Genomic DNA, 22,171 nt, shown 5'->3' with positions numbered 1-22,171 from the left:
GATAGCAGGAACCCTCCAGAGATGCAGCAGGTGGAATGGACAGGCTGGGCGTGGGTGAGTGTGGTGGGAAGGATGGGGTTGGAAGGACAGAACTGTGCTGAGCTTGCAGGGGAGTCTGAGTGTGTGCAAGGCAGAGGAATGATGGCTGCTCCCCTCCTGCCTCTGAAGTCCTTGCGAGATGGAGGAATGAGGGATAAAGGCCACCCAGAGGTGCCTGGAATTTTCTCATGCACTCTCCCAGTCTTCCCCAGTCATGGCTGGTTCAGTCCCTGCCTGGCCACCCCATGTCCCAGCCAGCTGTGTGACAGCTCTTCTTCTCTATGAGCCCTGTGAGCACAGCAAATGCCACCTGTGAGAGGGAGGCAGGAGCCTGAAAGAGACCACAGCAGCCCAAGCACTCAGAGCTGTGAGGGCACTCATGGGCTCTGCAGTGAGAGCGGCAGGAGAGGAAGGTGAATACCTGTGGGGAGCTGAGGCATGTGAGCCTTGTCTTTCCAGCTGGTGGAGAGGGAAAGTGCTGTGTGAACTATTCCACATGCTGTTTCCCAAGCCTTGAATTGATGTAACTGATTGTAAGGAAGGAGAGATGGAGGAGGAAGGGAAGAGGAACGAGGAAGGGACTAGGTATGAGAGGACAGAAAGGGAAGTTCCGAGGAATACAGAGAAAGACATGAAAAGAAGAAAGTGAGAAGCAGTTTTTAAATGGAAGAGAAATGAGTGATGACAGTGAGGAAAAGAAGAATCCAGAGTCAGAAGGTGATACAGAGTTGGGAAAGAAAAGAATAGCAGTTAGAGACCAGGAAAAAGACACAGATGGCCAGATGGACAGCCAGAGATCCAAACTTTTTTTTCCTGATGAGCTGGGGGGCAAGTAAGAAAATGGGGCACTGTCAAACACAGGGCTCAGTGTTTGCTGGTGGCAGATCCCTGATTGCCTGGAAAGGTTTGTGCTATGCTGCACCAACCTTTGACTCACTGTGGATCTTGTTCAGCACAGAAATATGTGCCTGTGTCATTGAGTAGGGCATGCTGGATCTGCACAGCTAAATGGTTGTTCCTGGTCCCATTACTCTGGAAGCGATTTTGGAATTCCTTCTCAATATCTGCTTTGCCACCTTCCACTGAGTACACAACCAGCTGCATTGTGGCATCCTTCTCCATGGGTAACTTGTACCAGTACATGTTTACAAAAGTTTTCCCTGATGCAGAACATTCCAGAGTGATGGTTTCTCCCACCCGGACAACTGTATCTAGTGATTGCTGAAGGGCCCAGCCTGGAGAGACACGAGATGAATGGTGGGAAGTGAAATGCATTGAAGAAAATAATACACTTCCTTAAAGTACCACATGGCATGGAATGGCGCCGGATATCAAAAACCAATGGGACAGTCACCAGTTGACCTAAAAGAGACACATAGGTTCCAAAAACCCCAAACAAACCAACTTCAAATGCCACACCAAATGTGTTTTGAGAAATAATAACTTAAGTACTCTCTAGAAAAATATTAAAATGGGGCAGGAAAAAGCAAATTTCTAGCTATTCTACAGTTTTGTGATTCAATAGGTTGTGGGAAAATTCACCTGGTTCATTGCCCACCCCTGCCCTGGAATCCTTGGGAAGGGGCAGTGCCAGCAACTGGGAGCAGAGCTGAGGATGCAGCAGCAGCTCCAGTGCAGCTGATCAGGGCCAAGGGAATGCCCACTCACCCACAGGGAGCAGCATGGCCACAAGGAACCGGTGGAAATCCATGGAGAAAGGCCCCCTCCTTCCAGGCACCTGCCCCTGGTGCCAGCACAGACACAGAGGTGTGGAAAGAGGAGAGGTGCAGAGCAGGAGATGCGTCTCTCTGTGGGTGGGCAGGGGAGGGAGCGGCAGTCTGAAATGTCACCAAGGCTCTTGGCTGCCCAGGAACGGTGGGCAATGACACCTGTAGGCAGTCATGAGCTGCTTGTGCTCTGCTCCTCTGGCTTCCTGCTGTTTGCGAGCGTGGCTGGGCAAGAGTAGGGGGGACTTCAGTAGGTGCCAGAGTTCAGAGCTACCACGGAGCAGGATGGGGCTGTGGGGCAGCGTGAGTGTGTGCGCAGGAATGCACAAAGGGGCAGAAATTGATGGGAAGACAAGGAGACCTCAGGAATGCATGTTTGTGTGTCTGTATCCCGCTGTTTGTCTCCTCCCGAGCCTCCCTCACACTCACAGATTCCCATCCCTGCAAGCTGCAAAGTGGAATCTCTGCTTCTCCCAGTCAGGCCTGACGTGTTGTCCAGGTACGGGAGAAGGTGCTGACCTGCAGAGCTGGTGTCTCTTGGAGCCTGGCAGAGAATAGTTCTGTAGATGTTCTTCTCTAACTCCAGAGGGGGATCTCCAGGAGAGAACAGGCTGCCTTTGCTTCTCTACTGGGATTATCCTTTGAGACACTCTTCATCTCAGAGAGATTTCGGAGGAGAAGGGTGTGCCCCACAGAATGTGTGCATCCTGACCTTCTCTGTGCAGGAGAAGAGCAGCTATAATCCTTGTCTCTTTATTGCAGCAGTCTGCAAAAGAGCACCAGGACGCAAATGGACCAAGCTGGAGAAAACAATGTCCTCTGCTCTCTGTGTCCACCCAGCCTTGCTCACCTGCCCAAGGCACTGGGAAATCCCTGTAGGCAGGAAGGGACACTGGTAGTTTGTGTGCCCCGAGCTTGGGCACAGAGCTCTGGCAGAGCCTCTGCCCATCCGTGCTGGGCTGTGTGCACAGCAGGGTGAGGCTGGCCCATACAGGACATGGAGTGATGGCAGTGCCCAGGGCTCTGAAGGGCTTTGCAGTGAAGATGTTCCCCTGTGTCCTGTCAGCAGAGGAGAGCAGCAATGCCTGCAGCTCCTCCCAAATCCTCTGCTGCAGTTCTGAGTGTGTCCCATTGCATTCATTTCCCCAGGCTGCCTAGAGAAGCTTCTGGGAAGACCCCAGATTCCTCAAAAGAAGTTATAGAAAGAAGCAAAGAGATTGGGCTGCTTTGTAGAAACTCAAAATCCTGCCAACACCACCTCCAGCAGCAGCAGCCCTCCAGCAGAGAGGAGGCTGTGCCTGATGTGTCCATGCCAAGGGTCTCCAGTTCCCTGGGGTGAGCAGAGGGCAGGGCAGTGCATGGGGAGCCTTGCAGAAGACACAGGATTTGAGGAGTCAGTGATGTTGAACAGGCATGGCTGCTGTGTGGGGCCCTGCCTTTAGGCTCTGGGAAGCTTGGATGTTAGCATGGGAATGTGCAGGGTGGGAACCACCAGGAGTGCCCTGAGCAGGCCTGTGCTGTGCACGGGTGTGTCATGCAGGACAGAATCATGGGATGGGCCAGTGTCCTGCATTGACTATATGATGCTTTTATCCCCAAACATCTCGTTCTGTTTTGCTGAATAATAAGTTTTGCCCCTTTAAGACTTGTTGCAGAGAGTGAAGGGGGGAGAGAAGCGCACAGTTTTTATTTCCTAGACGCTGCTGTCACTCCTCCACATTCCTGCTCTGGACTGTGTTGTCTGTGGGACCGAGGTCTTTTTTGTCTTTAGTTAGTTTAGCTAGCTGAGGCAAAGCAGTTCCCTGGCCTGTGGGCTTTTTCCCTTTCTCTGGAGCTGTTCAAACCTGCTCGGGCCTGAACACCAGCAGGGCACCGGCAGCTCACACCTGAGGCCCACCGGGCCAGGCCTGGGCCGCGGCATTTCCAGCGCCTGAGGGACTGATCAGAGACTGAGTGAGCTGAGCTGCAACCCTGGGAGGGGACTTTCTCAGTTTGTCATAACTTTTGGAGCAGCAAGGGGTTTTATTGTGTAATATTGTTTAGGTTTTATTGTATAATAAACAGGTTTTTCCAATTTTCTCCAAGGAGGTATTTTCTACCGGTCTGGTTGGGGGTAGGGGGTGATTGAATTTACTGTCCTACCGGAGCCCCTTTTGGGATTCTCTCCCAAATTTGCTCTAAACCAGGACAAACCCTCTCAAAAGGGACCTCAGGGGGTCCCTGCTGCAACCTCCCTGCTCAAGCAGAGTCATCCCAGAGCAGGTGGCACACAATTGTGTCCAGATGGTTCTGGGATATCTCCCAATAGACTCCACAATTTCTTTGGGCAATCTATTCCAGGGAAACAGTAAATCACAGTGCAAAGTTCTGACCTTAGATTCATGTGGAACATCCTGTGCATCATTTTCTGCCCTTGGCCTCTTGTCCTTGTGCTTGGCACCACAGTGAATAACCTGGATCCACCTCCCTTGCCCTGCTGGCAATGCTTTTCCTAACGCTCATCCCAGGACAGCTCTGGCTTCTTGGCCACCAGGACACATTGGTGGACCATGGGGAACTTCTTGTCCAACAGGACCCCCAGGTCCTTTTCTGCAGTGCTGCTCCCCAGCAGGTCAGCCCCCAGCCTGTGCCGGTACAGCAGGTTATTTTTCCACTCATGTAAAATCCTGCATTTGCCTTTGCTGATTTTCAGGATGCTCCTCTCTGCGCATTCCTCACACCTGTCAAGGACCATATGAAGGTCTGCACAGCACTGTGGGCTATCAGCAATTCCTCCTAATTTGGTGTTATCAGTGAAGTTCATGAGGAGACCCTCTATACCATCACCAGAATCCCAGGTGAACAGAACACTGTAACCTCTTGGAAATCTCTATTAGCTGCAGATCTTGCGAACATATATATAGTATCTTTAGAATGTTTTTCATAAAGCTGAATGGTCTTATGTGGACAAACTGCTGGAAGGCAGGTGGATCCTGCCCCAGACACCACTCTACATGAAAGATTTAGGGATCCACTGAACCCTTTACCAGAGTAAGCACAGGCTTGTGCTCTGCTGTTCCTATTCCTTGGCCACAGAACAACCACAGACAAGGTGCTGGAACAGAGGAGCGTGTGGGCAGCTGCCACATGGTGCTGGCTACTGCCATACCTACCAGGCCTTGCCTTCATGCACAGGTGCAGCAAGAACTTCCCCCACAAACACCCCTTCCGTTTGACAGTGAGAAGTGTGAGCAGGTTTGACTGGAGATGAGTAAGAGGATGACAATGGAGTGCAGATTGAAGTCAGAAAGGAGAAGCTAGGGAAGGGAGACAAAGAGCAGAAGAAGTGGTGACAGAAGCAAGTGTAGTGCAAATAAGACTTACATGTTAAGGGAGGCCTGGAATGTCAAGGAGACAATGATGGACAAATAAACTGTCAGCATCTGAGAAGAGGAGCAAGGCATGGCCAGGAAGCAGAGCAGCAAATGAGAGAGAAGTGATCACCCTGCCTCGTGCAGCAGCCACAAGTGGAAAGCAGGTCCTGTTTGTGCAGGGACAAGTTTGTGCTCAGCTCCCTCAGCAGTCTCACCACTGTGTTCACTCTCAGCACAGTAGTATGTACCAGAGTCATTGAGAAAGGCATGCTCTATTGAGAGGGTGATACTGTCTCCTTTTATCTTGCTGCTCTTGAAATGGCTCTCAAAACCCTTCTCCACCACTGCATTGGCACCTTCAGCTGCATAAACCAACTGGGTCAGACTGGAATTCTTCTCTGAAGGCAGCAGGTACCAGTACATATATCTGTTGGAAGATTTCTTGTTGGAACATTCCAGATTCACGGATTCACCTTCTTTGAGTACCATGTCTGGAGACTGTTGCAGAGCTAACACTGGAAAAGAAAAGTAGGAGCAGTGAGGCAAAGGAAAAAACAGAGAGGAAACTCAACTAGGCACTGTGAGTTGGTAGGGAAAGGGTGAGAAGAGATTGGGCTGCCAAGGGAGCAGTCCATGCATGGGACAGCTCTTCAGAACTGCAGGTGAATTTCCAATCTCTCCTCAATGGGCAAGGTGCATTCCTGGTCTGGTTGAGTCCAAAACCAGGAACCATCTACAGGCTGCACAAAGAATGACAAATAGATGGCCATTGCAGAAGATTCAGGCATTCCCATTGCCCCCACATTCCCTGCTGATCCTCCATGCAGAAAGCTGTGCAGGATGCAGCAGTGGCAGGAAGTGGCTCCCCAGCTGGGAGAGCAGCAGCGGGATGAGTGGAGGTGCTCAGGGCTGGGTTGAGTTCACTTACCCAGAGGGGCCAGCATGGCCACCAAGAAACAGCAGGGAACCATGGCTGGAGAGCCCCTGCCCTGTCAGCAAGCTGCCTCTTGGAGCTGCCCAAAGGTTTGTGCAGAGGGAGCAGTGAGTGAGGGTGAGACATCTCGGGGTGGGGCTGGCCAAGAAATGACAGAAGGCATTGGCTGGCTGGGAACCCTGGGCAATGACAGAGACTGTGCGTCAGCACAAACTCTGTTTCTGCAGGATAGCAGGAACCCTCCAGAGATGCAGCAGGTGAAAGGGGCAGTCTGGGCATGGGTGGATGTGGAGGGAAGGATGGGGATCTCAACCTGTCAGTTCTGCCCTTTTTCCATCCCACCAGGGCAAGGGGGTAGTGACGGAGTGCCTGTAACACCCAGCAGCTGACTGGGCTTTAACCACAAGGACCTGAGCACCAGACAGCATCTCCATGTCCCCACAGCTATGGCAGGAGCTGCAGCTCACCTGACCAAGCCTGTGCTTCACACTCCAGCAAGGAATTCCCAGCAGCTGTTCTTGATGCATTATGAGCATTTAGGTGAGGATTCCCCTGGGCCCTTGCCCTCTTTTTAAACTGGAGATAAAGAGGAATAAGCCAGTCAGGGCAGCCCTCGTGACTTTCAGCAAGCAGCAGGAGATGGAGTGGATGGGCCAGACAAGATGCTCAAAGACACCAACAAGCCCTGCTGAAAACTGCACTTGGACTTCTCCCTCCTGGTTCTTCTCCTGGTCACCAGGGATGTGCCATGGTTCACCTGGGCAGCCTCCTGCTGTGGGCAGGGACAATTCTCCGACATCAGATTGTTCAGGTCACAGGATAGGGGTGTAACATGGGCTGTGTGTGGAATCCCTGGAGACCACTGGGGCCAAGGACCAGTGAGCCTTGTCTTTCCAGGTGGTGGACAGGGAAAGTGCTGTGTGAACTGTTCCACATCCTGCTTCCCACACCTTGAATTGGTGTAACAAATTGAAAGGAAGGAGAGATGGAAGAGGAAGGCAACAGGAAATAGGATGGGACTAGGTATGAGAGGACAGAGAGGAAAATTCCGGGAAACACACTAAAAGACATGAAAAGAGCAAAGTGGGAAACAATCTGAATGGCAGAGAAAGGAGTGGAGACAGTGAGGACAAGAAGAATTGAGAGTGAGAAGGCGATTCAGGGATGGGAAAGAATAGAAAAGCAGCTAGAGACCAAGGTAAAAACAGACCGATGAACAGATAGATGGACAGATAGACAGACAGACTGTCATACCGTGTTTTACCTGAAGAGCTGTGGGGCAAGTAAGAAAATGGAGTCCTCTCAAGCACAGGGCTCAGTGTGTGCTGGTGGCAGATCCCTGATTGCCTGGAAAGCTTTGTGCTGTGCTGCACCAGCCTTTGACTCACTGTGGATCTTGTTCAGCACAGAAATATGTGCCTGTGTCATTGAGTAGGGCATGCTGGATCTGCACAGCTAAATGGTTGTTCATGGTCCCATTACTCTGGAAGCGATTTTGGAATTCCTTCTCAATATCTGCTTTTCCACCTTCCACTGAATACACAACCAGCTGCATTGTGGCATCCTTCTCCATGGGTAACTTGTACCAGTACATGTTTACAAAAGTTTTCCCTGGTGCAGAACATTGCAGAGTGATGGTGTCTCCCAGCCGGACAACTGTATCTGGTGATTGCTGAAGGGCCCAGCCTGGAGAGACAGGAGATGAAAGGTGGCGATTGAAATGCATTCAAGATATTAATATGCATCCTTAAATTTTCTCATGGAATGGAATGGCACCAGGATATCAGAAAGCAATGGGAGTGTGCCCAGCTTCTCTGAAAAAGACACATCAGTTCCAAAAATCCCAAACAAACCAACTTCAAATATAACAGTAAATCTGTTTTGAGAAATAAGAATTTTGGTACTCTCAACTCTAATATTAAAATTAGGCAGGAAAAAAAATGTAGCTCTGCAGGGTTACCTGCTTAAATATGTGGTGAAAAGGTTCACCTGGTGCATTGCCCACCCCTGCCCTGGAATCCTTGGGAAGGGGCAGTGTCAGAAACTGGGAGCAGAGCTGAGGATGCAGCAGCAGCTCCAGTGCAGCTGATCAGGACCAAGGGAATGCCCACTCACCCACAGGGAGCAGCATGGCCACAAGGAGCCGGTGGAAATCCATGGAGAAAGGCCCCCTCCTTCCAGGCACCTGCCCCTGGTGCCAGCACAGACACAGAGGTGTGGAAAGAGGAGAGGTGCAGAGCAGGAGATGCGTCTCTCTGTGGGTGGGCAGGGGAGGGAGCGGCAGTCTGAAATGTCACCAAGGCTCTTGGCTGCCCAGGAACGGTGGGCAATGACACCTGCAGGCAGTCATGAGCTGCTTGTGCTCTGCTCCTCTGGCTTCCTGCTGTGTGCGAGCGTGGCTGGGCAAGAGTAGGGGGGACTTCAGTAGGTGCCAGAGTTCAGAGCTACCACGGAGCAGGATGGGGCTGTGGGGCAGCGTGAGTGTGTGCGCAGGAATGCACAAAGGGGCAGAAATTGATGGGAAGACAAGGAGACCTCAGGAATGCATGTTTGTGTGTCTGTGTCCCGCTGTTTGTCTCCTCCCTAGCCTCCCTCACACTCACAGATTCCCATCCCTGCAAGCTGCAAAGTGGAATCTCTGCTTCTCCCAGTCAGGCCTGACGTGTTGTCCAGGTACAGGAGAAGGTGCTGACCTGCAGAGCTGGTGTGTCTTGGAGTCTGGCAGAGAATATTTCTGTAGCTGTTCTTCTCTAACTCCAGAAGGGTATCTCAAGGAAAGAACAGGCTGCCTTTGCTTCTGTACTGGGATTATCCTTTGAGACACTCTTCATCTCAGAGAGATTTCGGAGGAGAAGTGTGTGCCCTACAGGATGTGCTGATACACCCTGACCTTCTCTGTGCCAGAGTAGAACAGCTATAATCCTTGTCTCTTTATTGCAGCAGTCTGCAAAAGAGCACCAGGACACAAGTGGACCAAGCTGGAGAAAACCATGTCCTCTGCTCTCTGTGTCCACCCAGCCTTGCTCACCTGCCCAAGGCACTGGGAAATCCCTGTAGGCAGGAAGGGACACTGGTAGTTTGTGTGCCCCGAGCTTGGGCACAGAGCTCTGGCAGAGCCTCTGCCCATCCGTGCTGGGCTGTGTGCACAGCAGGGTGAGGGTGGCCCATACAGGACATGGAGTGATGCCAGTGCCCAGGGCTCTGAAGGGCTTTGCATTGAACATGTTCCCCTGTGTCCTGTCAGCAGAGGAGAGCAGCAATGCCTGCAGCTCCTCCCAAATCCTCTGCTGCAGTTCTGAGTGTGTCCCATTGCATTCATTTCCCCAGGCTGCCTAGAGAAGCTTCTGGGAAGACCCCAGATTCCTCAAAAGAAGTTATAGAAAGAAGCAAAGAGAGTGGGCTGCTTTGTAGAAACTCAAAATCCTGCCAACACCACCTCCAGCAGCAGCAGCCCTCCAGCAGAGAGGAGGCTGTGCCTGATGTGTCCATGCCAAGGGTCTCCAGTTCCCTGGGGTGAGCAGAGGGCAGGGCAGTGCATGGGGAGCCTTGCAGAAGACACAGGATTTGAGGAGTCAGTGATGTTGAACAGGCATGGCTGCTGTGTGGGGCCCTGCCTTTAGGCTCTGGGAAGCTTGGATGTTAGCATGGGAATGTGCAGAGTGGGAACCACCTGGAGTGCCCTGAGCAGGCCTGTGCTGTGCACGGGTGTGTCATGCAGGACAGAATCATGGGATGGGCCAGTGTCCTGCATTGACTATATGATGCTTTTATCCCCAAACATCTCGTTCTGTTTTGCTGAATAATAAGTTTTGCCCCTTTAAGACTTGTTGCAGAGAGTGAAGGGGGGAGAGAAGCGCACAGTTTTTATTTCCTAGACGCTGCTGTCCCTCCTCCACATTCCTGCTCTGGACATTGTTGTCTGTGGGACCGAGGTCTTTTTTGTCTTTACTTAGTTTAGCTAGCTGAGGCAAAGCAGTTCCCTGGCCTGTGGGTTTTTTCCCTTTCTCTGGAGCTGTTCAAACCTGCTCTGGCCTGAACACCAGCAGGGCACCGGCAGCTCACTCCTGGGCCCACCGGGCCGGGCCTGGGCCGCGGCATTTCCAGCACCTGAGGGACTGATCAGAGACTGAGTGAGCTGAGCTGCAACCCTGGGAGGGGACTTTCTCAGTTTGTCATAACTTTTGGAGCAGCAAGGGGTTTTATTGTGTAATATTGTTTAGGTTTTATTGTATAATAAACGGGTTTTTCCAATTTTCTCCAAGGAGGTATTTTCTACCGGTCTGGTTGGGGGTAGGGGGTGATTGAATTTACTGTCCTACCGGAGCCCCTTTTGGGATTCTCTCCCAAATTTGCTCTAAACCAGGACAAACCCTCTCAAAAGGGACCTCAGGGGGTCCCTGCTGCAACCTCCCTGCTCAAGCAGAGTCATCCCAGAGCAGGTGGCACACAATTGTGTCCAGATGGTTCTGGGATATCTCCCAATAGACTCCACAATTTCTTTGGGCAATTTATTCCAGGGAAACAGTCAATCACAGTGCAAAGTTCTGACCTTAGATTCATGTGGAACATCCTGTGCATCGTTTTCTGCCCTTGGCCTCTTGTCCTTGTGCTTGGCCTCACAGTGAATAACCTGGATCCACCTCCCTTGCCCTGCTGGCAATGCTTTTCCTAACGCTCATCCCAGGACAGCTCTGGCTTCTTGGCCACCAGGACACATTGGTGGACCATGGGGAACTTCTTGTCCAACAGGACCTCCAGGTCCTTCTCTGAAGAGCTGCTCCCCAGCAGGTCAGCCCCCAGCCTGTGCCGGTACAGCAGGTTATTTTTCCACTCATGTAAAATCCTGCATTTGCCTTTGCTGATTTTCAGGATGCTTCTCTCTGCGCATTCCTCACACCTGTCAAGGACCATATGAAGGTCTGCACAGCACTGTGGGCTATCAGCAATTCCTCCTAATTTGATGTTATCAGTGAAGTTCATGAGGAGACCCTCTATACCATCACCAGAATCCCAGGTGAACAGAACACTGTAACCTCTTGGAAATCTCTATTAGCTGCAGATCTTGTGAACATATATAGTATCTTTAGAATGTTTTTCATAAAGCTGAATGGTCTTATGTGGACAAACTGCTGGAAGGCAGGTGGATCCTGCCCCAGACACCACTCTACATGAAAGATTTAGGGATCCACTGAACCCTTTACCAGAGTAAGCACAGGCTTGTGCTCTGCTGTTCCTATTCCTTGGCCACAGAACAACCACAGACAAGGTGCTGGAACAGAGGAGCGTGTGGGCAGCTGCCACACGGTGCTGGTTACTGCCACACCTGCCAGGCCTTGCCTTTATGCACAGGTGCACCAAGAACTTCCCACAAAAGCCCTCCTTCCGTTTGACAGTGAGAAGTGTGTGCAGGGTTGACTGGAGATGAGTAAGAGGATGACAATGGAGTGCAGATGGAAGTCAGAAAGGAGAAGCTAGGGAAGGGAGACAAAGAGCAGAACAAGTGGTGACAGAAGCAAGGGTAGTGCAAATAAGACTTACATGTTAAGGGAGGCCTGGAATGTCAAGGAGACAATGATGGACAAACAAACTGTCAGCATCTGAGAAGAGGAGCAAGGCAAGGCCAGGAAGCAGAGCAGCAAATGAGAGAGAAGTGATCACCCTGCCTCGTGCAGCAGCCACAAGTGGAAAGCAGGTCCTGTTTGTGCAGGGACAAGTTTGTGCTCAGCTCCCTCAGCAGTCTCACCACTGTGTTCACTCTCAGCACAGTAGTATGTACCAGAGTCATTGAGAAAGGCATGCTCTATTGAGAGGGTGATACTGTCTCCTTTTATCTTGCTGCTCTTGAAATGGCTCTCAAAACCCTTCTCCACCACTGCATTGGCACCTTCATATGCATAAACCAACTGGGTCAGACTGGAATTCTTCTCTGAAGGCAGCAGGTACCAGTACATATATCTGTTGGAAGATTTCTTGTTGGAACATTCCAGATTCACGGATTCGCCTTCTTTGATTACCATGTCTGGAGACTGTTCCAGGGCTAACACTGGAAAAGAAAAGTAGGAGCAGTGAGGCAAAGGAAAAAACTGAGAGGAAACTCAACTAGGCACTGTGAGTTGGTAGGGAAAGGGTGAGAAGAGATTGGGCTGCCAAGGGAGCAGTCCATGCATGGGACAGCTCTTCTGATCTGCAGGTGAATTTCCAATCTCTCCTCAATGGGCAAGGTGCATTCCTGGTCTGGTTGAGTCCAAAACCAGGAACCATCTACAGGCTGCACAAAGAATGACAAATAGATGGCCATTGCAGAAGATTCAGGCATTCCCATTGCCCCCACATTCCCTGCTGATCCTCCATGCAGAAAGCTGTGCAGGATGCAGCAGTGGCAGGAAGTGGCTCCCCAGCTGGGAGAGCAGCAGCGGGATGAGTGGAGGTGCTCAGGGCTGGGTTGAGTTCACTTACCCAGAGGGGCCAGCATGGCCACCAAGAAACAGCAGGGAACCATGGCTGGAGAGCCCCTGCCCTGTCAGCAAGCTGCCTCTTGGAGCTGCCCAAAGGTTTGTGCAGAGGGAGCAGTGAGTGAGGGTGAGACATCTCGGGGTGGGGCTGGCCAAGAAATGACAGAAGGCATTGGCTGGCTGGGAACCCTGGGCAATGACACAAACTGTGCGTCAGCACAAACTCTGTTTCTGCAGGATAGCAGGAACCCTCCAGAGATGCAGCAGGTGGAATGGACAGGCTGGGCATGGGTGGGTGTGGAGGGAAGGATGGGGTTGGAAGGACAGAACTGTGCTGGGCTTGCAGGGGAGTCTGAGTGTGTGCAAGGCAGAGGAATGATGGCTGCTCCCCTCCTGCCTCTGAAGTCCTTGCGAGATGGAGGAATGAGGGATAAAGGCCACCCAGAGGTGCCTGGAATTTTCTCATGCACTCTCCCAGTCTTCCCCAGTCATGGCTGGTTCAGTCCCTGCCTGGCCACCCCATGTCCCAGCCAGCTGTGTGACAGCTCTTCTTCTCTATGAGCCCTGTGATCACAGCTAATGCCACCTGTGAGAGGGAGGCAGGAGCCTGAAAGAGACCACAGCAGCCCAAGCACTCAGAGCTGTGAGGGCTCTCATGGGCTCTGCAGTGAGAGCGGCAGGAGAGGAAGGTGAATACCTGTGGGGAGCTGAGGCACTGTGAGCCTTGTCTTTAAAGGTGGTGGAGAGGGAAAGTGCTGTGTGAACTATTCCACATGCTGTTTCCCAAGCCTTGAATTGATGTAACTGATTGTAAGGAAGGAGAGATGGAGGAGGAAGGGAATAGGAAAGAGGCAGGAACTAGGTATGAGAGGACAGAGAAGAAAAGCCAGGGGGACAGACAGAATGACTTGAAAAGAGCAACGTCAGAAACAATCTGAATGGGAGATAAAGGAGGTCAGACAGTGAGGACAAGGAGAATTGAGAGTGAGAAAATGATTCAGAGATGGGCAAGAATAGAAGAGCAAAGAAATACAGATGGACAGATAGATGGACAGACAGAGATCCAAACCAATTTTTCCCTGATGAGCTGGGGGGCAAGTAAGAAAACTGGGCTCTGTCAAACACAGGGCTCTGTGTGTGCTGGAGGCAGATCCCTGTTTGCCTGGAAAGGTTTGTGCTGTGCTGCACCAGCCTTTGACTCACTGTGGATCTTGTTCAGCACAGAAATATGTGCCTGTGTCATTGAGTAGGGCATGCTGGATCTGCACAGCTAAATGGTTGTTCCTAGTCCCATTACTCTGGAAGCGATTTTGGAACTCCTTCTCAATATCTGCTTTGCTGCCTTCCACTGAATACACAACCAGCTGCATTGTGGCATCCTTCTCCATGGGTAACTTGTACCAAGACAGGTACATGAAATCTTTCCCTGATGCAGAACACTGCAGAGTGATGGTGTCTCCCAGCCGGACAACTGTATCTGGTGATTGCTGAAGGGCCCAGCCTGGAGAGACAGGAGATGAAAGGTGGGGAGTGAAATGCGTTGAAGACAATAATACTCTTCCTTAAAGTATCACATGGCATGGAATGGCGCCAGGATATCAAAAAGCAATGGGACAGTCACCAGTTTACCTGAAAGAGACACATAGGTTCCAAAAACCCCAAACAAACCAACTTCAAATGCCACACCAAATGTGTTTTGAGAAATAATAACTTTAGTACTCTCTAGAGAAATATTAAAATGGGGCAGGAAAAAACAAATTTCTAGCTACTCTACAGTTTTGTGATTCAATAGGTTGTGGGAAAATTCACCTGGTGCATTGCCCACCCCTGCCCTGGAATCCTTGGGAAGGGGCAGTGCCAGCAACTGGGAGCAGAGCTGAGGATGCAGAGCAGCTCCAGTGCAGCTGATCAGGACCAAGGGAATGCCCACTCACCCACAGGGAGCAGCATGGCCACAAGGAACCGGTGGAAATCCATGGAGAAAGGCCCCCTCCTTCCAGGCACCTGCCCCTGGTGCCAGCACAGACACAGAGGTGTGGAAAGAGGAGAGGTGCAGAGCAGGAGATGCGTCTCTCTGTGGGTGGGCAGGGGAGGGAGCGGCAGTCTGAAATGTCACCAAGGCTCTTGGCTGCCCAGGAACGGTGGGCAATGACACCTGCAGGCAGTCATGAGCTGCTTGTGCTCTGCTCCTCTGGCTTCCTGCTGTGTGCGAGCGTGGCTGGGCAAGAGTAGGGGGGACTTCAGCAGGTGCCAGAGTTCAGAGCTACCACGGAGCAGGATGGGGCTGTGGGGCAGCGTGAGTGTGTGCGCAGGAATGCACAAAGGGGCAGAAATTGATGGGAAGACAAGGAGACCTCAGGAATGCATGTTTGTGTGTCTGTATCCCGCTGTTTGTCTCCTCCCTAGCCTCCCTCACACTCACAGATTCCCATCCCTGCAAGCTGCAAAGTGGAATCTCTGCTTCTCCCAGTCAGGCCTTATGTGTTGTCCAGGTATGGGAGAAGGTGCTGACCTGCAGAGCTGGTGTCTCTTGGAGCCTGGCAGAGAATAGTTCTGTAGCTGTTCTTCTCTTACTCCCGAGGGGGATCTCAAGGAGAGAACAGGCTGCCTTTGCTTCTGTACTGGGATTATCCTTTGAGACACTCTTCATCTCAGAGAGATTTCTGTGGAGAAGGGTGTGCCCCACAGGATGCGCTGATACACCCTGACCTTCTCTGTGCCAGGGAAGAACAGATATAATCCTTGTCTCTTTATTGCAGCAGTCTGCAAAAGAGCACCAGGACACAATGGACAAAGCTGCAGAAAACCATGTCCTCTGCTCTCTGTGTCCACCCAGCCTTGTTCCCCTGCCCAAGACAGTGGGAAATCCCTGTAGGCAGGAAGGGACACTGGTAGTTTGTGTGCCCCGAGCTTGGGCACAGAGCTCTGGCAGAGCCTCTGCCCATCCGTGCTGGGCTGTGTGCACAGCAGGGTGAGGCTGGCCCATACAGGACATGGAGTGATGGCAGTGCCCAGGGCTCTGAAGGGCTTTGCAGTGAAGATGTTCCCCTGTGTCCTGTCAGCAGAGGAGAGCAGCAATGCCTGCAGCTCCTCCCAAATCCTCTGCTGCAGTTCTGAGTTTGTCCCATTGCATTCATTTCCCCAGGCTGCCTAGAGAAGCTTCTGGGAAAACCCCAGATTCCTCAAAAGAAGTTATAGAAAGAAGCAAAGAGATTGGGCTGCTTTGTAGAAACTCAAAATCCTGCCAACACCACCTCCAGCAGCAGCAGCACTCCAGCAGAGAGGAGGCTGTGCCTGATGTGTCCATGCCAAGGGTCTCCAGTTCCCTGGGGTGAGCAGAGGGCAGGGCCGTGCAGGGGGAGCCTTGCAGAAGACACGGGATTTGAGGAGTCAGTGATGTTGAACAGGCATGGCTGCTGTGTGGGGCCCTGCCTTTAGGCTCTGGGAAGCTTGGATGTTAGCATGGGAATGTGCAGGGTGGGAACCACCAGGAGTGCCCTGAGCAGGCCTGTGCTGTGCACGGGTGTGTCATGCAGGACAGAATCATGGGATGGGCCAGTGTCCTGCATTGACTATATGATGCTTTTATCCCCAAACATCTCGTTCTATTATGCTGAATAATAAGTTTTGCCCCTTTTAGACTTGTGGCAGAGAGTGAAGGGGGGAGAGAAGCGCACAGTTTTTATTTCCTAGACGCTGCTGTCCCTCCTCCACATTCCTGCTCTGGACTGTGTTGTCTGTGGGACCGAGGTCTTTTTTGTCTTTACTTAGTTTAGCTAGCTGAGGCAAAGCAGTTCCCTGGCCTGTGGGTTTTTTCCCTTTCTCTGGAGCTGTTCAAAGCTGCTCTGGCCTGAACACCAGCAGGGCACCGGCAGCTCACACCTGGGCCCACCGGGCCGGGCCTGGGCCGCGGCATTTCCAGCGCCTGAGGGACTGATCAGAGACTGAGTGAGCTGAGCTGCAACCCTGGGAGGGGACTTTCTCAGTTTGTCATAACTTTTGGAGCAGCAAGGGGTTTTATTGTGTAATATTGTTTAGGTTTTATTGTATAATAAACAGGTTTTTCCAATTTTCTCCAAGGAGGTATTTTCTACCAGTCTGGTTGGGGGTAGGGGGTGATTGAATTTACTGTCCTACCGGAGCCCCTTTTGGGATTCTCTCCCAAATTTGCTCTAAACCAGGACAAACCCTCTCAAAAGGGACCTCAGGGGGTCCCTGCTGCAACCTCCCTGCTCAAGCAGAGTCATCCCAGAGCAGGTGGCACACAATTGTATCCAGATGGTTCTGGGATATCTCCCAATAGACTCCACAATTTCTTTGGGCAATCTATTCCAGGGAAACAGTAAATCACAGTGCAAAGTTCTGACCTTAGATTCATGTGGAACATCCTGTGCATCATTTTCTGCCCTTGGCCTCTTGTCCTTGTGCTTGGCACCACAGTGAATAACCTGGATCCACCTCCCTTGCCCTGCTGGCAATGCTTTTCCTAACGCTCATCCCAGGACAGCTCTGGCTTCTTGGCCACCAGGACACATTGGTGGACCATGGGGAACTTCTTGTCCAACAGGACCTCCAGGTCCTTCTCTGAAGAGCTGCTCCCCAGCAGGTCAGCTCCCAGCCTGTGCCGGTACAGCAGGTTATTTTTCCACTCATGTAAAATCCTGCATTTGCCTTTGCTGATTTTCAGGATGCTCCTCTCTGCGCATTCCTCACACCTGTCAAGGACCATCTGAAGGGCTGCACAGCACTGTGGGCTATCAGCAATCCCTCCTAATTTGGTGTTATCAGTGAAGTTCATGAGGAGACCCTCAAATCCATCACCAGAATCCCAGATGAACAGAACACTGTAACCTCTTGGAAATCTCTATTAGCTGCAGATCTTGTGAACATGTATAGTATCTTTAGAATGTTTTTCATAAAGCTGAATGGTCTTATGTGGACAAACTGCTGGAAGGCAGGTGGATCCTGCCCCAGACACCACTCTACATGAAAGATTTAGGGATCCACTGAACACTTTACCAGAGTAAGCAGAGGCGTGTGCTCTGCTGTTCCTATTCCTTGGCCACAGAACAACCACAGACAAGGTGCTGGAACAGAGGAGCGTGTGGGCAGCTGCCACACGGTGCTGGCTACTGCCACACCTGCCAGGCCTTGCCTTTATGCACAGGTGCACCAAGAACTTCCCACAAAAGCCCTCCTTCCGTTTGACAGTGAGAAGTGTGAGCAGGGTTGACTGGAGATAAGTAAGAGGATGACAATGGAGTGCAGATGGAAGTCAGAAAGGAGAAGCTAGGGAAGGGAGACAAAGAGCAGAACAAGTGGTGACAGAAGCAAGGGTAGTGCAAATAAGACTTACATGTTAAGGGAGGCCTGGAATGTCAAGGAGACAATGATGGACAAATAAACTGTCAGCATCTGAGAAGAGGAGCAAGGCAAGGCCAGGAAGCAGAGCAGCAAATGAGAGAGAAGTGATCACCCTGCCTCGTGCAGCAGCCACAAGTGGAAAGCAGGTCCTGTTTGTGCAGGGACAAGTTTGTGCTCAGCTCCCTCAGCAGTCTCACCACTGTGTTCACTCTCAGCACAGTAGTATGTACCAGAGTCATTGAGAAAGGCATGCTCTATTGAGAGGGTGATACTGTCCCCTTTTATCTTGCTGCTCTTGAAATGGCTCTCAAAACCCTTCTCCACCACTGCATTGGCACCTTCAACTGCATAAACCAGCTGGGTCAGACTGGAATTCTTCTCTGAAGGCAGCATGAACCAGTACATAGCTTCGTTAGAGGATTTCTTCTCAGAGCATTCCAGATTCACGGATTCGCCTTCTTTGATCACCATGTCTGGAGACTGTTCCAGAGCTAACACTGGAAAAGAAAAGTAGGAGCAGTGAGGCAAAGGAAAAAACAGAGAGGAAACTCAACTAGGCACTGTGAGTTGGTAGGGAAAGGGTGAGAAGAGATTGGGCTGCCAAGGGAGCAGTCCATGCATGGGACAGCTCTTCAGAACTGCAGGTGAATTTCCAATCTCTCCTCAATAGGCAAGGTGCATTCCTGGGCTGGTTGAGTCCAAAACCAGGAACCATCTACAGGCTGCACAAAGAATGACAAATAGATGGCCATTGCAGAAGATTCAGGCATTCCCATTGCCCCCACATTCCCTGCTGATCCTCCATGCAGAAAGCTGTGCAGGATGCAGCAGTGGCAGGAAGTGGCTCCCCAGCTGGGAGAGCAGCAGCGGGATGAGTGGAGGTGCTCAGGGCTGGGTTGAGTTCACTTACCCAGAGGGGCCAGCATGGCCACCAAGAAACAGCAGGGAACCATGGCTGGAGAGCCCCTGCCCTGTCAGCAAGCTGCCTCTTGGAGCTGCCCAAAGGTTTGTGCAGAGGGAGCAGTGAGTGAGGGTGAGACATCTCGGGGTGGGGCTGGCCAAGAAATGACAGAAGGCATTGGCTGGCTGGGAACCCTGGGCAATGACAGAGACTGTGCGTCAGCACAAACTCTGTTTCTGCAGGATAGCAGGAACCCTCCAGAGATGCAGCAGGTGAAAGGGGCAGTCTGGGCATGGGTGGATGTGGAGGGAAGGATGGGGATCTCAACCTGTCAGTTCTGCCCTTTTTCCCCTCCCACCAGGGCAACGGGGTAGTGACGGAGTGCCTGTAACACCCAGCAGCTGACTGGGCTTTAACCACAAGGACCTGAGCACCAGACAGCATCTCCATGTCCCCACAGCTATGGCAGGAGCTGCAGCTCACCTGACCAAGCCTGTGCTTCACACTCCAGCAAGGAATTCCCAGCAGCTGTTCTTGATGCATTATGAGCATTTAGGTGAGGATTCCCCTGGGCCCTTGCCCTCTTTTTAAACTGGAGATAAAGAAGAATAAGCCAGTCAGGGCAGCGCTTGTGACTTCCAGCTAGCAGCAGGAGATGGAGTGGATGGGCCAGACAAGATGCTCAAAGACACCAACAAGCCCTGCTGAAAACTGCACTTGGACTTCTCCCTCCTGGTCCTTGTCCTGGTCACCAGGGATGTGCCATGGCTCACCTGGGCAGCCTCCTGCTGTGGGCAGGGACAATTCTCCGACATCAGATTGTTCAGGTCACAGGATAGGGGTGTAACATGGGCTGTGTGTGGAATCCCTGGAGACCACTGGGGCCAAGGACCAGTGAGCCTTGTCTTTCCAGGTGGTGGACAGGGAAAGTGCTGTGTGAACTGTTCCACATCCTGCTTCCCACACCTTGAATTGGTGTAACAAATTGAAAGGAAGGAGAGATGGAAGAGGAAGGCAACAGGAAATAGGATGGGACTAGGTATGAGAGGACAGAGAGGAAAATTCCGGGAAACACACTAAAAGACATGAAAAGAGCAAAGTGGGAAACAATCTGAATGGCAGAGAAAGGAGTGGAGACAGTGAGGACAAGAAGAATTGAGAGTGAGAAGGCGATTCAGGGATGGGAAAGAATAGAAAAGCAGCTAGAGACCAAGGTAAAAACAGACCGATGAACAGATAGATGGACAGATAGACAGACAGACTGTCATACCGTGTTTTACCTGAAGAGCTGTGGGGCAAGTAAGAAAATGGAGTCCTCTCAAGCACAGGGCTCAGTGTGTACTGGTGGCTGATCCCTGATTGCCTGGAAAGGTTTGTGCTGTGCTGCACCAGCCTTTGACTCACTGTGGATCTTGTTCAGCACAGAAATATGTGCCTGTGTCATTGAGTAGGGCATGCTGGATCTGCACAGCTAAATGGTTGTTCCTGGTCCCATTACTCTGGAAGTGATTTTGGAATTCCTTCTCAATATCTGCTTTTCCACCTTCCACTGAATACACAACCAGCTGCATTGTGGCATCCTTCTCCATGGGTAACTTGTACCAGTACATGTTTACAAAAGTTTTCCCTGGTGCAGAACATTGCAGAGTGATGGTGTCTCCCAGCCGGACAACTGTATCTGGTGATTGCTGAAGGGCCCAGCCTGGAGAGACAGGAGATGAAAGGTGGCGATTGAAATGCATTCAAGATATTAATATGCATCCTTAAATTTTCTCATGGAATGGAATGGCACCAGGATATCAGAAAGCAATGGGAGTGTGCCCAGCTTCTCTGAAAAAGACACATCAGTTCCAAAAATCCCAAACAAACCAACTTCAAATATAACAGTAAATCTGTTTTGAGAAATAAGAATTTTGGTACTCTCAACTCTAATATTAAAATTAGGCAGGAAAAAAAATGTAGCTCTGCAGGGTTACCTGCTTAAATATGTGGTGAAAAGGTTCACCTGGTGCATTGCCCACCCCTGCCCTGGAATCCTTGGGAAGGGGCAGTGTCAGAAACTGGGAGCAGAGCTGAGGATGCAGCAGCAGCTCCAGTGCAGCTGATCAGGACCAAGGGAATGCCCACTCACCCACAGGGAGCAGCATGGCCACAAGGAGCCGGTGGAAATCCATGGAGAAAGGCCCCCTCCTTCCAGGCACCTGCCCCTGGTGCCAGCACAGACACAGAGGTGTGGAAAGAGGAGAGGTGCAGAGCAGGAGATGCGTCTCTCTGTGGGTGGGCAGGGGAGGGAGCGGCAGTCTGAAATGTCACCAAGGCTCTTGGCTGCCCAGGAACGGTGGGCAATGACACCTGCAGGCAGTCATGAGCTGCTTGTGCTCTGCTCCTCTGGCTTCCTGCTGTGTGCGAGCGTGGCTGGGCAAGAGTAGGGGGGACTTCAGTAGGTGCCAGAGTTCAGAGCTACCACGGAGCAGGATGGGGCTGTGGGGCAGCGTGAGTGTGTGCGCAGGAATGCACAAAGGGGCAGAAATTGATGGGAAGACAAGGAGACCTCAGGAATGCATGTTTGTGTGTCTGTGTCCCGCTGTTTGTCTCCTCCCGAGCCTCCCTCACACTCACAGATTCCCATCCCTGCAAGCTGCAAAGTGGAATCTCTGCTTCTCCCAGTCAGGCCTGACGTGTTGTCCAGGTACAGGAGAAGGTGCTGACCTGCAGAGCTGGTGTGTCTTGGAGTCTGGCAGAGAATATTTCTGTAGCTGTTCTTCTCTAACTCCAGAAGGGTATCTCAAGGAAAGAACAGGCTGCCTTTGCTTCTGTACTGGGATTATCCTTTGAGACACTCTTCATCTCAGAGAGATTTCGGAGGAGAAGTGTGTGCCCTACAGGATGCGCTGATACACCCTGACCTTCTCTGTGCCAGAGTAGAACAGCTATAATCCTTGTCTCTTTATTGCAGCAGTCTGCAAAAGAGCACCAGGACACAAGTGGACAAAGCTGCAGAAAACCATGTCCTCTGCTCTCTGTGTCCACCCAGCCTTGCTCACCTGCCCAAGGCACTGGGAAATCCCTGTAGGCAGGAAGGGACACTGGTAGTTTGTGTGCCCTGAGTTTGGGCACAGAGCTCTGGCAGAGCCTCTGCCCATCCGTGCTGGGCTGTGTGCACAGCAGGGTGAGGCTGGCCCATACAGGACATGGAGTGATGGCAGTGCCCAGGGCTCTGAAGGGCTTTGCAGTGAAGATGTTCCCCTGTGTCCTGTCAGCAGAGGAGAGCAGCAATGCCTGCAGCTCCTCCCAAATCCTCTGCTGCAGTTCTGAGTGTGTCCCATTGCATTCATTTCCCCAGGCTGCCTAGAGAAGATTCTGGGAAGACTCCAGATTCCTCAAAAGAAGTTGCAGAAAGA

At 51.6% G+C, this 22,171-nt stretch overlaps 1 protein-coding gene and 1 gene segment (V, D, J or C); both read right to left on the bottom strand.

Moving 5' to 3' along the window:
- Positions 1 to 972: 972 nt before the first annotated feature.
- On the bottom strand, positions 973 to 6,090 carry LOC128933221 (T cell receptor beta variable 6-1-like). The segment is given in 3 exon segments: positions 973 to 1,199; positions 5,335 to 5,634; positions 6,048 to 6,090. Coding segments are annotated over 3 exon segments (570 nt in total).
- A 4,631-nt stretch (positions 6,091 to 10,721) lies between these two features.
- On the bottom strand, positions 10,722 to 12,552 carry LOC128933220 (uncharacterized). The gene is made up of 3 exons (XM_054270148.1): positions 12,510 to 12,552; positions 11,712 to 12,096; positions 10,722 to 10,950 (listed from the first exon to the last, which is right to left on the bottom strand). The coding sequence occupies exons 1-3, from the start codon at positions 12,550 to 12,552 to the stop codon at positions 10,722 to 10,724; spliced, it is 657 nt and encodes a 218-aa protein (XP_054126123.1).
- Between the last annotated feature and the right edge of the window lie 9,619 nt (positions 12,553 to 22,171).

This window comes from Melozone crissalis, unplaced genomic scaffold (genome assembly GCF_028551555.1).
Source record: "Melozone crissalis strain CALT ecotype California unplaced genomic scaffold, PUWL_Pcris_2 ptg000008l_1, whole genome shotgun sequence".
Taxonomy (NCBI): Eukaryota; Metazoa; Chordata; class Aves; order Passeriformes; family Passerellidae; genus Melozone; species Melozone crissalis.
Note: the sequence above shows the minus strand (reverse complement) of the source record. Positions and strands in the feature narration are given on the sequence as shown.

Bases quoted from the DNA above. Each gene is read 5' to 3' on its own strand.
- LOC128933220 (XM_054270148.1), bottom strand. From the start codon at position 12,552: ATGGTTCCCTGCTGTTTCTTGGTGGCCATGCTGGCCCCTCTGG. The intron at 12,097-12,509 runs GTAAGTGAACTC...TTTCTTTTCCAG, and splicing joins GGCCATGCTGGCCCCTCTGG to TGTTAGCCCTGGAACAGTCT. The intron at 10,951-11,711 runs GTGATCACTTCT...GGTCCTTGACAG, and splicing joins TGGCTGCTGCACGAGGCAGG to GTGTGAGGAATGCGCAGAGA.